Raw genomic sequence first — 17,124 nt, forward strand, 5'->3', positions numbered from 1 at the left:
TAGTGGTCTTGAATTGGGCATTTTGAGAAGCTCTCTACAGCGTATTCTCACGAAAGATTTGCATCTTTATGCTTACAAAGTTCAATTGACTCAACAACTGACGCCTACTGACCACACACACAGCGAAGAGAGTTCGTTGAATGGATTATAGAACAACAATAAGTGGATGCTTATTTTTCGAACAAAATCATCTTCGGCGATGAGGCTCATCTTCATCTTGATGGCTTCGTTAATCGACAAATTGTCGCATTTGGGATTCAGAAAATCCACAAGTGATTGTTGAAAAACAAATGCATCCACAACGTGTCACTGTTTGGTGCAGATTTTGGGCTGGAGGCATCATCGGTCCATTCTTCTTCGAAAATGTGGCTGGTGAGGCAATAACAGTTAATGGTGCTTGGTATCGCGACATGATAATCCAGTTTTTTGTGCCTAAATTGCAAGATACGGATGTGGACGACATGTGGTTTCAGCAAGACGGTGCCACATGCCATACAGCCCGAGAAACAATTCAATTACTGAACGAGTCATTTCCTGCTCATGTAATTTCCCATTTTGGTGATCAGAATTAGCCGCCCAGATCATGTGACTTACCACCGTTGGACTTTTTTCTTTGGGGTTTTTTGAAGTCTAAGGTTTATGCCAACAAGCCCACGACCACCCACGCCTTGAAGGAGGAAATTGAGCACTGTATCAACGAAATTCAGCCACATTTATGCAAAATGGTCATGGAAAATTTCGACAAAAGAGTGCATGTGCCAGCAAAGCCGTGGAGGCCATTTACCCCGATATGCTATTCCATGCATAACCCTATACTGTATACTTTATGAATCAATAAGAAATTACAATTTTTAATTAAAAACCTGTGTTTTCTATCAAAATTACTTTTTGCATGAATCACCCATAGATATTAGCAGCATTATATATATATATATATTTATATTTTATTATATAATAATAAAATATAATTATTAATAATTGTTAAGTTTTTTTAAGCATAGATCAGTTGTTATAATGTCCTACTCATAACACAGTTAAACTAACATGTGTGAATAGATATAAATATCACTTCATGCAAATATCAAATGATTCATGTCACAATTTTTTGGTGTTTTTACAATGTACTTTTTTTTATTTCATGTCTTTCAAGAAGACAATTTTATTTTTGTATGATGTTTTTCTATGAATACATATCAAAGGACATCACAAAGTCCAACTCCACATCTGAGCCAAAAGGACATGTGCAAAGTGGGTGGAATTAGGAGAGGGGGGGGGGTGGATGCCTGATGGATGAAAATCCATTAGTTACCTTGAATGTTTTCACTAACAGGGCTCTGATGAAATTGTGACAGGCCCAGAAAGCTGGCAGATTAATTTATATCTAAACCAAAACAAAAGAATCAATGTCAGATGGATAAAAACAGTCAATGACATTGAATTAAAAGGAAACTAAGAATAGGAATATTGCACATATTAACACTATAGTTAAGATGAAGAGTTAGTGGATGTTATTATGGAAAGGAAATTAGATGTTTTGGGTTTGAATGAAACAAACTGGAAAACAAAGGAAAGAGGAAGTTAAGAGAAGATTATAGTTTGTTTTGAAAAGAACTAATGGCCAGTGAAAAATGGTGTTGCTTTTATCATCAAAAAGAAGTAAATGACAGACATATAAAATGTGATGCAATTAGTGATGGGATAATGAGCCTTGTATTTAAATATAATGAAAAACAACTTTCACTTATCCAGGTATATGCACACAACAAGGTCTAGATATGGAAGAAAAGAAATTATTTGAGGAGCAGTTGGAGGTAATTAATCAAAACAAGAGCAAAATTATTTTAGATCTTAATGCAAGGTCTGAGAAGAGAGAAAAGGAAAAATATTTGGGGGTATTGGGTTTTGGTGAAAAAGTGATGAAGGGCAAAAGATTACTAAATGTTTACATCAAAAATTATCCTGAAATTAAAAACAGGGAAAATTGAGAAATGACAAAAGTCCAGTAACGTAATTACAAGGTACAGGTGGGATAATGAGTAAAATTTAGTAAGAGATTATTTCATTCTTGATAAAAAATGAAACAGGGAAATCATAGACATAAAAGTTTAGCCATTTGTCTCCTTAGATGGAGATTACAGGCTTCTTGTAGCTACCTTTAAGATGTATACGGAAAACCAGTTGAAAGAAAAAAAAGTCATGGATGTTGAGACAGACCAAGGTAAAGCAAGAGTTTAAGTCTCAGATCAGGTTCAAGGTCCATGAGTTAGTTTCGTTTCATTTTCATTATAGAAAATGAAATGAAAAAATGTAAAGTTGAAAAATAAAGTTTTTTGGAAGTTCATAAAGATTAGATCAGATGATGATAGAATTGCTCATAATTAGAGAAAGTGCTACTGCTATGCAAAAAAAAAAAAAAAAAAAAAAAAAAAAAAATCAAATAAAGAAGAAAAGAAAAAGCTGGACTGAATTTATACTTAAGCTAGAGGAAGATATTAATGTGAACAAGAAAATGTTATACAGACTAATGAAGAATACAAGAAGCAGCAATGCAGAAGCAGGTTGTTTAATAAATTGAGATGAAAATCTTGCATCTACCAGAAGAAACATCTGGATGACTGTTATTTTAGAGATCTGTCAAACAAAAATGAAAACTATAGTGAAATAAACTGGAATGAATATAGAAGTGAGATAATAGGCAAAGAGGTCAGGCAGAGGTTCAAGATACATTAAGGAAGATGAAGAATGAAAAATCCTTTAGGAGAGATGATTTGCTTACCAAAATGATCAGAACTTATGGTAATTCAGGAATAAAATGGCTGCATTACATCTTTAGCCTGGTGCAGAGTAAAAAAACGTGACACCCGATGACTGGACCAAGGGGATTATTGTCCCAATATAGAAAAGAAACTCAAGGAGGGAGTGTAATAGCTGTAGATGAATAACATTATTATGTCACTATGTATCGATTTACAAAAGGATAATGGCAACAATAAAAAAGGATAAAATAGAGGGAGGTTTAAGAGAAGTTTTGGTTTAGAAAAGGGAAATTCACTATTAATTTTTTTCTATAAGGAAAATGATCAAAAGAACATCTGGAATTTGGAAAAATGGAGAACTTGATCTCCCTGACCTGTAAGTTTCTGTTGAAAAGGTTGTTGATGATATATCAATAGAGCAATTTGAGAATCAATGTTATCCAAAAAAACCACACAAGACATTTCAGTTAGTACCCCCATGTTCAAGCAAGTCAACTGGGTGCATTATATGTGCTATATACAGTGGGAACATGTTTAGGAGCAGAAAGAGATAAAAAAAAAATGCAAGAAAAAGTTAACATATGCATTATGTAATTTTGACGTGAACGTGGTGAAAAAAGAAAACAAGACATGGTTAGACAAACAGACAGTACTGAATAGAAACTCACCAGCACTTCTGAGATTAGGATCCATCCCAGGTAAATCTGCTTCTGCTTCTTTTGTTATACTGTATATAGATGCTCCACTTTCATTTACTATACTATAAATAAAAATATCGAGATTTTAGTTCAAGAGAAAAAAAAATTAAAATTAAGTTTTATTTATTTAATGTTGATATTAAGCTTATCATTAACATATTTGTAGCTATACTTGCAGAGATATTAAGAGTTATCATGCTTGCAGAAATCATATTTCTCACATAAGGAGGTGGGGGGTATTGCTAATGAGAGATACAGAATTACAACTAACAAAATTAGAAATTAAAGAGGATATTAGGTCTGAGTGAGCTAGTTCATTTGAGACTGTCTAGTGTGAAATAGAGGCAAATAGGACAAAATACTTTGTTGGGTGCTGCTATAGACCAGGGCATGGGGGAGGGGTACACAGGAACATGTAAATACCATGTATCAGCAGATCAGCATATGCTGAACAATTATTATGGAAGACTTTAACTATGAGAACATATAGGAGGGAGGAAAGGGGCATAGCAGGATGGAAGTGAGATTTATATTCAGGGAAGTTGCTAAGGGATAATTACATGAAACAAAATGTTACAAAGGGGTTTGAGGGTATTGAATCTCATAATAGCATCAGAAGATGTATCCATAACTAAGGTAGACACACACTGTGTCCAATTGGAGAGAGTGACCATGAGGTATTGTTCAGGGAAGTTGCCAAACGTGGAGTTCTCTATAGAAGGGATTTATGTTCATTTATAAGGATAATGATTATGAGACACTAAGGAGTCATTTTGGAACAGTGCCATGGTTTGAGAAGCTACAAGGAAAGACTGTCAGTAGCTTATGGATGGCAACTGGTCAGAGAAGGCTTGAGGCAGCAGTATCAGACTGCTACATCAAGCAAGGTCAGGAGAATAAACCATGTTGGAATTAAGTGGATGAGTAGTTATATAAAGCAAGACCTGCAAAAAAAGAAAACACTGTAGAGGAAATATAAAGAAAAAAGTGATCAGCATACTCATGAGTAGTACAAAGTGCAAGCAAGAAGGTCGACTAGTATGATAAGGAAGGCCAAATGAGAGAGAATTAGCCAAACAGGCCAAAGTAAACCTAAAAGAGTTTTTTTCGTTATGTAGCAAGAGGAAAAATGACTATGGTAGAATGACTTTAAACAATGCTCATGGTAGCAAGGTGATTGAACTGAAATAGCTGAGTTGCTGAGTGATCATTTTACAAAAGTCTATCATACAGGAAGTGATTTTACAGTTGCTCATGTTACAGAGATGCATATCAACATTGAGGTAGATGAACAGGAGGTGTTTAGCATATTAAAAAATATGAATGTGAACACAGCAGTGTGACTGGATGGTATATCATCCCGTGTACTAAGTGAAATGTCCAAGAGAATTATCAGTGCCTCTGACGAAGTTGTTCAATTTAAGTCTCATCTCTGGTAGGATTCCAAGGGAGTAGAAAGAGGATAAGATAGTACCTTTGCATAAAGGTGGCTCCAAGACAGAGGTAGCAAACTACAGACCAATTTATATTTTGAGAGTGTTGTTAAAGTATTGGAAAAGCTGGTGAAAGGTAAAATACAGCATCAAGTGGATAGGGATGCGATATTCTATAGTGGGCAGCATGGCTTTGTAAAGAGTAGATACTGTCTTAGTAACTTCTTCACATTTTATAATAAATGTCACAGCAGAATTGGATAAAGTAATGGCTACACCATGATACTGCTTGACTCTGCTAAGGCATCTAACAAAATAGCACATGGAAAATTATTACAAAAACTGAAGAGGATGGGAATGATTTATAAGGTTAGTAGGATGGACAAGGGGATAGCTGACGGACAGACACCAAAGAGTAGTATATGGTGGAGTGAAGTCTAGGAGAATGATGGTGAATAATGGAATACCTTGGGGTTTGGTAGCTGGGCCACTACTCTTTAACTTGTATATCAATGACACAGGGAAAGATTTAAGAGGAGATATTCAGTTGTTTGCTGATGATGCAAAATTGGGGAGAGCAATAGTTGATAAAGGTGATGTAGATATCCTGCAGGATGATTTAAATAAATTGGCATTGTGGGCAAAGGATAATGATCGTCAATTTAATGTTGCAAAATGTAAGGTTATGCACTTCGAGTTGAAAGGACTGCATATGGTGTATCATATTGATGGTATTGGTTTGCAGGAAATTAATGAGGTTATAGACTTGGGGATAATGGTGGACAGAGAATTGAAGTTCAGAGTGCATATTTCAGAAGTTGGTAAAAAAAGGCTCAAAGGATTATTTGGTTGTTGAAAAACATGCTAACAAGTAAAGATATCCTTCTTTAAGGCTATGATTTAGCTGCATCTTGACTACTCTGCACAGATTTATTCATCTGGGTTTCATGGGAACCAGGAGGTGGTCGAAAATATTCAGAGACAAGCGACGATGATGGTGACAGGTCTGTGAGGACCCAACAAGGATCCTATTTTAAGATATTAAAGGGATTTTATAAAATGCATGCAAGTGAAATTTTTCAATATATGACAAATAGTCAGAGAACTAGGGGCCATGCGTGGAAGTTGTATAAGAGTGTGCAGACCAGATTTTTTGCATAAAAAGTGGTGAATGAGTAGAATGGATTGCCAGAATTGGTTGCGAGTTCCCTGATAGTGAATGGATTCAAGGAGAGGTATTGATAGGATTTGTGTATATATGATTGATTTGGGTCTCCCGCAATGAGTCTCCAGACTCTATTAAGATGCTGTAAATAATAATAATATACAAGTAACAAAGTGGTGTACCACGATATTATTATACTAAAAACAAGAATATAATATATCACTTGCTACAGCAATCTCAAATCCAGAGTATAGTAATTATATGGTGATACGCCATTCTGCTATTTGTATAAGAGCAACAGGACTTCGCTACTGAGATAGCTTTGAGTAATTTCATAGGTCTAGCTCCCACTGATGAAACTGCAAAAGCTGGGGGGGGGGTTCACAAGCAGGAGACACATCTGCTCTCCTTTATAAATTCTTTAACGTGTAGATTTTGGATGACGTTGATGAGGACTTGACAGCTACACCTTGTTAATCTTGTGATCTCCCTTCTGCACTGTATCATTAACCACACAAGGATTTCACAGCCTGTTTATCACATACATATACAATGAATCCAATGGATCATATATTTAGCACATATACTATATCTGGCAAGAGCTCGCTTAATGTTACATGTTCTTTCTGCATCTAGTGGGCACATTTTTTTACATAGTATTCAATATATAAATATATCACATATCAATTTCAAGTTTCTTTGGTAGAATTTTTGTTTAAAACTAATATTTGGGAACTGTCATCATGGTATAGAAAATATCACAAAAGTAGTGTTTCTTATTTCAATTTTATAAATAAATAAATAAATAACATTTCCTTTTAAAAATGTTGCATTACATAAATAAGTTGGTATCTGCACCAATGAATATATATGAATATTTTTAGCAATATATCTGTTTTATGATTATACCCTGATGGATTATCTACAAAGATCAAAAAAAAAAAAAAAAAAAAAAAATCAGCTAATGCCTTTTTTATTCCCATATATGGGGAGTAGGCGAGGCCATTTAGCCCTATCTAACTTTTGGAGACTGAGTGGGCAGTTCAATCTCCATTGGTACCAATCAGAGATAGATGGCCCAAGGCTATCACTAATTAAGCAGTACACAGTGAAGAGAGACGGCTCAAATGTGCCGCCATCTCATGGTCCCTAACCCTAACACAATATATTTAATGTCTGAAATAATGTGCGTTCTACGGTCGATTTTCTTGAGTTTACGGGACGAAAAATCCGAGTTTCTGGGAGGAAAAACCCGCTTGCCCGTGCCTGAGATCGACTAATTCAGGAACTGGTCGAAAAAAGGCTTAGAAAAATTTCCTCTAGTCGCCGACTATACCCGAAACCAAGTCTTCCTTCGTGTGGCCAAGCGCCGTGGTGTGCAAACAGCACATCCACTGATCTACAAAGATATCAGACGAAAATAATTGCAATCACTGTAATAAATAGTTTCCCTCTCCCCTTATCTCTAAGAATACAGAATTACACTTTCCTACTGTAGCATGATAAAATGTTGTGGGATATATTTTCTACAACTATTTTTTCAATTTAATAAAACACTGCTTTGAGAATGTGTATTCAAATTATCAATCAATTTTCTGAACTTGCAATTATTTTACTGAATATTGTTTACATAAAAGATAGTTTTCATTCTTATTTCTCTCGAGTTCAGTCATCACAGACATTATACAGAAAACCACAGTTATTGTTGTTCCTTTCATAAAAATAATCAGATACCTTTTTTTAGATCATTTATGGAAAAAAATTCAACCTCCTGTAATTTAAAATTTTCATATATTCAGTCTTTGTATAAGTTACATTTAAAAATCCTGATTTCGCATAAAGCTTCACAGTGCCTTATTTCACCTTCTTACCTCAGGAAATTTCCCAAAAATATGGTAAGCCTCGGCAATCTTGTAGGCTTAGCCAGGTTTTTCTTGGAAATAAACTCTGAAAACCAAAGTCTTTTTCTTTCTTGGGGTTAAAGAACAGAAGGAATAGATGTGAGATTATCAAAAATTCTTAGAAAAAATTTCTCTTATCCATTATTTTGAAATAAGTATTTAGGATATTGCTACAGTAAAACTTTTGCCTTGTTTTGCATATGCCTGCAATGCAGTGATAGTGGTGTGGAGGAGACTTTATTCACAAATCCTCCCCCCCCCACACACACACACACTTTTTTTTTTTTTTAAAGAAGTTCTTCATAGATGTTCATAGGATGATATGCAATTCATTTCCTGTCATAGTAATTTACTGTATTAACCATAATACCACAACTGTAAATTGGATATCTATTTATCTGTAACAAATGTATGCAAAAAGTTCATATCTGGTTAATACAGACTGAAATATAGTTATGTATACTTCTTAGGAATTTAAACATACCAGCCAATTACAGAAATTCTCTTAATTATCAGTTAATTATATCTTGAAAGTAATAAATTTTATGACTTCTATATAGACACAGTGTTGTTCTCTACAGAGCACATGTAACAATTTTTCACATTCCTGCCAGATGGCAAACATGAAGTATGAAATGATTTGTCCCATCTTGCCCTGCAAGCAAGTACACAATGATATGATTTGTATGGTGCTTGGTGTGAATGTGTTAACAGGCTATAGAAACTTATACTGTATCATAAATATCAGGCTGTTGTTTCTGCATAACATTCCAAGAGTAATGAGACTTCTGTAATATAAAGATATAAAGACCGAAACATCCACTCCTGTTGTACTGTCAGGTAGCAGTTCTTGTGATCCCCCCCTCCCCATTTTTAGACCCTTTCTATAATATCCAAAGGAATGCAGAAGTTTGAATCCTCACAATAGACTAAAAATAATGAGGGTGTAGTACAAGGTTTATAAATGTTAGATAATTCTTTCAAGAACTGCAGCCACACTTGTCAGCAAGAAAAGTGTGATCATATGAGTGATTTTAATCATGTGATATTGATTAGAATGAAATGAAGAGATATCATCATGGAATAAGGAGAGAGAATTTCTTGAGTTCTTAAGGGACAACCATCTTAGGCAATATGTAATGGAGAGTACACAAGGGCTAAGGCCCTCAGATTTGATCATATCATCATAGGGTATCCTTGTGAAAGGGGTGTTTAATCTCCCATTTAGTGAGACTGACCATGAAGTGATCATCTGGGTTGTCACTGGTCATAAAAGAATATCTGAGAAGAAGGGATATATATGAGGTAGTTCCAAACGTTTCCGGCATGACATACAAAATTTGCACCAATTTTAAAACAACATGCATGACAGATACATCATCTATGGGGAGGTGTGTACTAGTTTGAAATCTCTACCTAGAGCCTCTGTAGCAGTCGGTATAGACGAAGCCCTTAGGTTGGAAAGACCTGGGTTCAATTCCCGTCCAAGACGTGAAACCTTTATCTGGTCTCTTTTGACTAAAAGTGAGTTAGCTAGTCTCATATGGAGGCAGAGGATTTTCACCTGGATGCTTGGGTTTTTCATCCCTTAGAACAGGGAAACCGGCCCATGAACACACACACGGATCATAAATACATACTTAATCCCTCATTAGGAGGGCTCAACCAGTCCAAACGGATGGTGGGGGACCCATACGAATAAATAACTCTCTACCTGTGTCATTCAGTTGAAGGCACTCATCTGACTAACACATGGCACGCTAAGTGACTGTAATGTTAAAAATTGAGTACTGCACTGTGATAAAGTTTTTCACAAAAGAAGGGTTTTCTCCAAGTGATATCAAACAGTGATTGGATGGTATTTATGGGGAAGCTTCTCCTTCGTATACCACCATGAAGGAATGGGCTAAACAGTTTCATCTAGGAAGAGAGGGCATCAAAGATGATCCTCGTGCCTGTGGAAGTGATGACCAAGGAGAAACTGCTCAACGACAGATGGGTGAAGCTCGAAGAGATCTCAGCGAGGTTGGGGCTTTCTATAACAACCATCTTTCACATCATTCCCAAGAAGTTTCATATGATGTAGATCAGTGAAGCAAAGTGAGTACCCTGACTTCTCTCTCCATTTCAGAAGGAGCATCATGTGACGTTTTCCCTGCATGGTTTTTAGAGATTTGCCAAGGGAATCAGAGAAAGGTGCTGAAATCCATTGTCACCAGTGATGAAACCATGGTCCTTTATTATTTATATTTCCAAAAAAGGAATCCACTGAGTGGAGCAAACCAGGCGAAGCACCACTGAGAAAAGCCAAAGTGACTCAGTCCACCAAGATCATGCACGACACCATAAAGGAGAAGAGACAAGGAATGCTGAGTCATGGTGTTCGCCTGCTTCACGACAATGCTCCAGCCCATACGACTATTGTTTCAAAGGCTGCAGTGAAGGACTGTGTCTTCCAGTATGAACACACCCTACAGCCCAGATATAACACCCAGTGACTACTATCCCTTCTTGAAACTGAAGAAAGACCTTTGAGGAAGAAAATTTGCAGATGACAATGAGGTGATACAGATGCAGTTTTAGGCTATTTTGCAGACAAAAGTACGGACTATTTTTTAGAAGGGCATAGAAATGTTAATTCAAAGATGTGAAAAGTGTTTGAAGTAAAGGAAGATTATGTTGAAAAGTGACACAGTTTTCTTTCCATCATGTCTAAAAGTTACTCAGGCCAGAAACTTATGGACCAACCCTTGTATGTGAAACAACAAGACAGGTGATTGTAAAAAGCTTAACAGACAACTAGGAGCTTTAAGAGCCAAAAAGGAGATGTGCCCTTGATCAGTGCCAGATGTATCTTGGGTACTGATCAAGGGCTATTTAACAGACATTGCTATTTAACAATAGCAATGTCTGTTGCATGAAGAGTACAAAGAGCTGCCAGGACAGGAAGGTGAATCAGAAAGTTAATCCAGGAAACAAATGACAAACACAACAAATTTTGTGAAGTCAGAAGGAAAAAAAATATGTAAGGAACCAACTCATACCAAAATTGAGACCTTGATGGACTCAGAAACCGACCCTTTTAAGAAAACAGTTCCTCCAGTCATCCTTGATCTAACAAATAGGCACAGCTCTCAAAAGCCATAAGATCAATTTTACAAAAGCCAGAAATAAAAAAGGGCTGCTCTTCATGATCATCTTACAATACGATCAAGAAATTAGAAAACAGATTGACTTAGAGCACCTATCCATTGAAATATGCAAAGAGCTATTCTTTACCCCAAAACACACAATGATAACCTTAAATATCCTCAAACCTTGTTCAAAAAAGGATTCACAGCAAGAAAATAAAAGAAAAGGACTTGTCACTATACATCACTTAAATAATCCAAACGTTGTCATTGCCTACACTGATGGATCATCTGATGAAGGCACTCAACCAAGGAGGTTCAAGGGTTTTTCTAACTCTACCTGGAATCGAGGAAATGCAAATCAAACCACAGCTGGCAAAATAGCTTCAAATTTCACTTGTGAATTAACAGCCATACAAACCGCTCTCAAATCCAGTAATAAATATTATAGAAGGAAAAACCATCTGCAGCGACTCAAAATCTGCTCTTGAGGCATTAAAAATGGAAAAACAAAACTCACACAGAAAATTCATGAACAATTATATTAAATTTGAAAAATAAGAACTGCACACTGTAATGAATACCAGCCTATGTAAATATTGGAGGCAATGAAAGAGCAGACAGACTAGCCAAAGAAGCAAGACACCTACCTTAAAAATTACACCCATTATCACTAACTGTAACTGATGCTAACTCTGTTGCCAAAATAAGATTAGTAAAACAAACTATTAAGAAGAAGAATGAAATCAGTGAAATTAATAAAAATAGAGAAATAACTACAATCATCACCAGACTAAGGACCAGACATTTTAAAGGCATGAAAATTCAGCCAGACGGTAGTAGGAGCAATGAAACATGCAAAAACTGTCCAGGAGTTGAACTAACACCTGTCCATATTTATTCTTGTCCAGCAATTGCTGCTACTCTACAGAAAATTGACAATAACCATACAGAAAAGCTCTACTCCATCAAAGTTCAACAGATTGCCAAAGCAGTCCTACAGATCCACGGTCATATCTAGAAGCTCTTCAATGGACTCGACAACAACATAAACAATGGAATCAAGAGTCATAGATGGTTAACAAAAATGTTTATCTTAGACCATACTTTATTATTATTATTATTATTATTATTCAGGCCTCCATGGAGTCAAGAGACTCATCACAGGAGGTCCTTCCTAGGAAACACTAAGTCTATCATACCACTCCTTGAACTCATTGACTGTTCTTGCACTCTCACCACCACTCTATCAGGCAATGCATTCCACAGTTCCTCCACAGAAAGAAACAACCCCTCACCCCTCTCACTCACAGCTTCCTTTCGTGGTTTCCAGGGATGGCCCCTTGTCATCGCTCCTTCCCGCTGCTCCACCAAGTGAAAGAACACCCCAGTGTCCACCCTGTAACTGCCTCTCAACAGTTTAAAAGTCTCGATCATATCACTTCTCCTTCTATCCACCAAACTCTGCAGTCCACATTCCCTCAGTTGATCCTCATAATTAACATTGTAGAGTCCTGAAACCATCTTTGTTATCTGCTCTGCACCCTTTCCACAGTTAATTTATCCCCTTCAAATCCTGGAGACCAATTTTGAGAACAATAGTCTGAGTGTGGTCTGATCAGGATCTTATACAATGGAATGATAACTCTTCTATCTCTGAAGGTCAGCGTCCTTCTCAGTATTGCAGCAATCCTCTGGGGTTCCGTCAACACCTTTGCAATATGGCCCCTGAATTTCAGTTTTCTAACGACCGTTACTCTGAGATCTGTTGTCTCCCCTACTTTCTCCAGTACAGCTTCTCCAATCCATCGATGTATCCCAAACTTCAAGACTACATTTTGTGCATTAAACCGACACCCCATTCATTTGCTTATCTGTCTAGTTTATTCAAATCCTCTTGCAGGGCCACCATATCTGTACTATTACTAATAACCCTTCCCAGCTCACAATGTCATTGATATAAAGGTTAAAAAATACAGGTCCCAGTACTGAACCACATGGAACCCTACTTATAACCTTCTGCTTCCTTGATATTGGCCCACCATACACAACTCTCTGATATTTATCAGACAGCCAATCCTCAATCCAGTTGACCAACCTGACATCCAAACTCATGTGCTGCAACTTAAATATCAGCTTCACATTTGGCACCCTGTCAAATGCCTTTTCAAAATCCAAAAAAATATGGCAGTATATGCCTTTCCCCCTCAACTGCTTTTGTCACTTTATTATAAAAGGCAATCATATTACTTAAATTCATGTTGATTCTCACAGATAAGCTTACCCTCACATTTGCACAACACTGTATATAGTCCCTCACTAATTTCTTAACAACTACTAATGACACAAAAACTGGCCTATAATTAGACACTTCTAGTCTGCTACCATCCTTATGCAATGGCACTATCTTACCTTCCTTCCATTTTCCTTGAGTACCTTTCCCATAGCCAGACTTTCATTGAAAAGCCAGGTCAAAGGAGCTGTCAGTTCTTTAGCACATTCTCTCAAACCCATGGCAAAATACCATCCAGTCCCACTGCCTTACTGACATCCAGAGTACTTGTAATTGGAACATACTCTCCTCTTGAACCTCTAAACCTTGAACCTGCCCCCCCCCCTCTTGTATTAAAATTTTCTCCAGGATGAAATACTCCAATAAAGTGCTCAGTGAACAACTCCACTATGTCCTCTGCAACAGTCACTCGATTCCCATTTTATCCCACAATGTCATTCTTCACATAATCATTTCTCGATCATTACTGGCCACATAGCTAAAAAATTCCATAGGATTTTCTTTGGATCTTAGTGCCAGTCTCTTCTCATATTCCAGTTTTGCCTTCCTCACCATACTAATCACTCTCCTGGTCTGAGTATTATATTCTTTATGCATCTGCTCTCCACCCCTCTTCTTATATCTCTTCCATAATCTCTTTTTCAGCTGCAGTTCCTATTTGATATTGTTTGTCATCCACTTTACACCAAATTGTGTCCGCTTCTTCACTTGTGGAATACAGCTTACTATTGCTGCTAACAAATATTCCTTCACCATTTCCCAAGCACTAATGATATCCTAGCCTTCCAATTCTGTCCTCCACGGAACTGCCCCAAGTTAATATCTAAGACTATTATAATGACCCGCCTTATAATTCCACACGTTCCCTTTTCTTTGATACTACTGCATGTCTCTCCCTTCTTCTATCATTCCCATTACTCTCTCTCACTCCTCCTCTGATTCGCCTTGCATTAATCTCTTCCATTTGCCTACTCTCATGTCAAAACCACATGGTCGCTCTCTAACTGTGTGTGTGTGGGGGGGGGGGGGGGATGTTATTTCAGTTGTCAGCTCTTCTGATGCTATGATCAAATCCAAAACTCTTGAACCTCCTATTCCCTCTTACATGATTTTCCTCTTGCCAGCTTATACTGCTATAATTAAAATCTCCCATAACAATCATTCTTCTTGCGCTTGCCAAGCTCAACTGCCTAAACATCTCCTGCTCCCCACCCTCCGTACTCCTTGGCTTGTAGCAACACCCCCACTAAATATCCTGTCTTGTCTTGCTCACCTCTACCTCACACCATATGTTTTCAAAACCATTAGTGTCACTGCCTTCCAAAAGCCTCCACTCTTAGAGGACATAAGTCATCACTTATCATAAGCTCCACTACCATGTTTTCCCCTCCTATCCTGCCGAAAAATGCTGTGCCTGCTAATTCTATTCCTGTTATTATATCATCTTCCGTCAACCACATCTCAGTGATCCCAATAATCTTTGGCCAGGCTGATGTTATCAGCACCACCAATTTATCTCCTTTATTCTGGATACTCTTGGCATTAGTATAAAGCATAAACTATACTTATCATTATCCCCTCCAGACCCCACTGGACTCAGTGTTACCTGATATCATCCCCCCCCTTTCCCCAAACACCCATTCCCACAAGAGGCTACCTCTGCTACCATCCACTCTGGGAAACTCTAGTTTCCCTGCATTGACAGATGTTTATGTCCTTCATTCAAATGCAAGCGATCTCTCACATACAGTTCCTTTCTGTCCTCAAATGCCCTCCAAGCATTCACATATTCCAATCCTCTCTTCTGACACATTCTGGCTATTATGCTTTTCATTATTACTGCTCTTCTGCTAAGCTCCTCATCATCATACCTGGGTAACACACACACACACACACACACACACACACACACACACACACACACACACACACACACACACACACACACACAATCTTTCCTCTCTGCATTTTCTTTTGTACAACCTCAAGCACGAATCTCAAATCCCTCGCCACTCGATTTACACTGCCTCTCAAGTCATTCGTGTCCACCATCACAATCATTTCATCCACCCTTTCACCCTGCTTAATTGCCATAGCCACACTTTCTATTGTTCCTCCAGGAAAATACTTCTCTGGCATCCTATTTTGCACACCACGGATCATCGAGTCTCCATACATCACACCTCTTACCACTCTGTCCTCGATTGCTCACCTACATCCGTCATTCTCCCTCCTCTAACTCTTTCTCTCAGTGATCCCCTACTTACCTGCTGTCCTGGCATCACTCTATCCCTGGCTCCAGCATGCCCTTGCATTCTTCTCACTTCCTCTCTCTGACTATTTCCATTCTCTCCTCGTCTACCATTCCCATAACTCTCTCTCATTCCCTCTCTTTTACTGTTACTATTCTCTCCTCTTCTATCATTTTCAAAACTCTCTCTCACTCCTCCTCTGATTCGCCTTGCATTCATCTCTTCCATTTGCCTACGCTCATCTTTCGTACTTCTCATCTCATTCCCAAGACATTCCACCTCCTCTTTCAACTCATCTCTCTCTCTGCAAGTTAGTCACTCTTACTTGCCATTCATCCTCCCAATCAAGACCATCTCCAAAAACTTCACAATCATTCAAGTCTTTCACACTCCCCACTCTTATTTTTTCATTCATATTTCGCTTGTTATTCTCACATATCACACTACTTCTCTCTCGAGATTCTCCCGCTCCTGATGCTCCTGATTCGCCTTGCATTCATCTCTTCCATTTGCCTACTCTCATCTTTCATACTTCTCATCTCATTCCCAAGACATTCCACCTCCTCTTTCAACTCATCTCTCTCTCTCTCTCTCTCTCTCTCTCTCTGCAAGTTAGTCACTCTTACTTGCCATTCATCCTCCCAATCAAGACCATCTCCAAAAACTTCACAATCATTCAAGTCTTTCACACTCCCCACTCTTATTTTTTCATTCATATTTCGCTTGTTATTCTCACATATCACACTACTTCTCTCTTGAGATTCTCCCGCTCCTGACGCAACAAGGTCGAATATCTAACATCTAACTCACTGACTTCCTCCCATTGCCTACAACATTTCACTCTAAAAAGTGGGGGAAAAAAAAACAACTTGAAGGTGGTACTATGCAGAATAACAGAATCCATAACTGTAGAGGAAGTCATGATAAGCCCCAAAATTGTGGACTAGAACTACATTAAAGTTAGCCACACTTTGCACAACAAACAGCTAATGCCTCTTATCCCAGTAGATTCCGCAAATAACATTGAGAGATCTATGATCTAAAAATATTTTGCAATCTAGCTGTAAAACAAGCACTACAACAACAAATGAGATTACTTTTGAGGGAGAAGAGGCAAGACTATATTGGGGGCATTGAATGTGACCAGATTGTACTTACCCTATTGAGGAAGAATATGTATCAGTGTTTAAGGCACTAGTTGCAGATATCAGTTGGAACTAATGCCATTTAATTTTTCCAGTGATACAAGAATGCCTCAATTTACATTGAGATTAGGTTTCCAGCATAAGCTTTTTTATGTCACTTTTTGTTGAGTGGCATAAATAAAAGACATATATAATGTAAATTAATAAGATACATTGCTGGCCTACAAAAATCTACTACCCCACCAAATTGCTTTTCCAACTTTAGTTAAACAAATGAAACAGAACGCATTATTTATATATTACTAATATATATAAATGATATAAAATGTACAGTACTTTAATGTATAATA

General features: G+C 37.5%; 1 protein-coding gene across 3 annotated transcripts in view; it reads right to left on the reverse strand.

Annotated features, from left to right (window-relative positions):
* LOC150105593 (S1 RNA-binding domain-containing protein 1) overlaps nt 1-17,124 on the reverse strand; it is a 425,600-nt gene that overhangs the window by 168,929 nt on the left and 239,547 nt on the right. For all 3 annotated transcript variants that reach the window (XM_090394265.1, XM_090394266.1, XM_090394264.1), the window contains one exon: nt 3,425-3,516. In XM_090394265.1, the coding sequence (XP_090250391.1) occupies nt 3,425-3,516 (92 nt within the window). The remainder of the gene's footprint in view (nt 1-3,424; nt 3,517-17,124) is intronic.

This window comes from Typopeltis vanoorti, chromosome 6 (genome assembly GCF_054136105.1).
Source record: "Typopeltis vanoorti isolate ZY-2024b chromosome 6, IOZ_Tvanoo_1.0, whole genome shotgun sequence".
Lineage (NCBI taxonomy): Eukaryota > Metazoa > Arthropoda > Arachnida > Uropygi > Thelyphonidae > Typopeltis > Typopeltis vanoorti.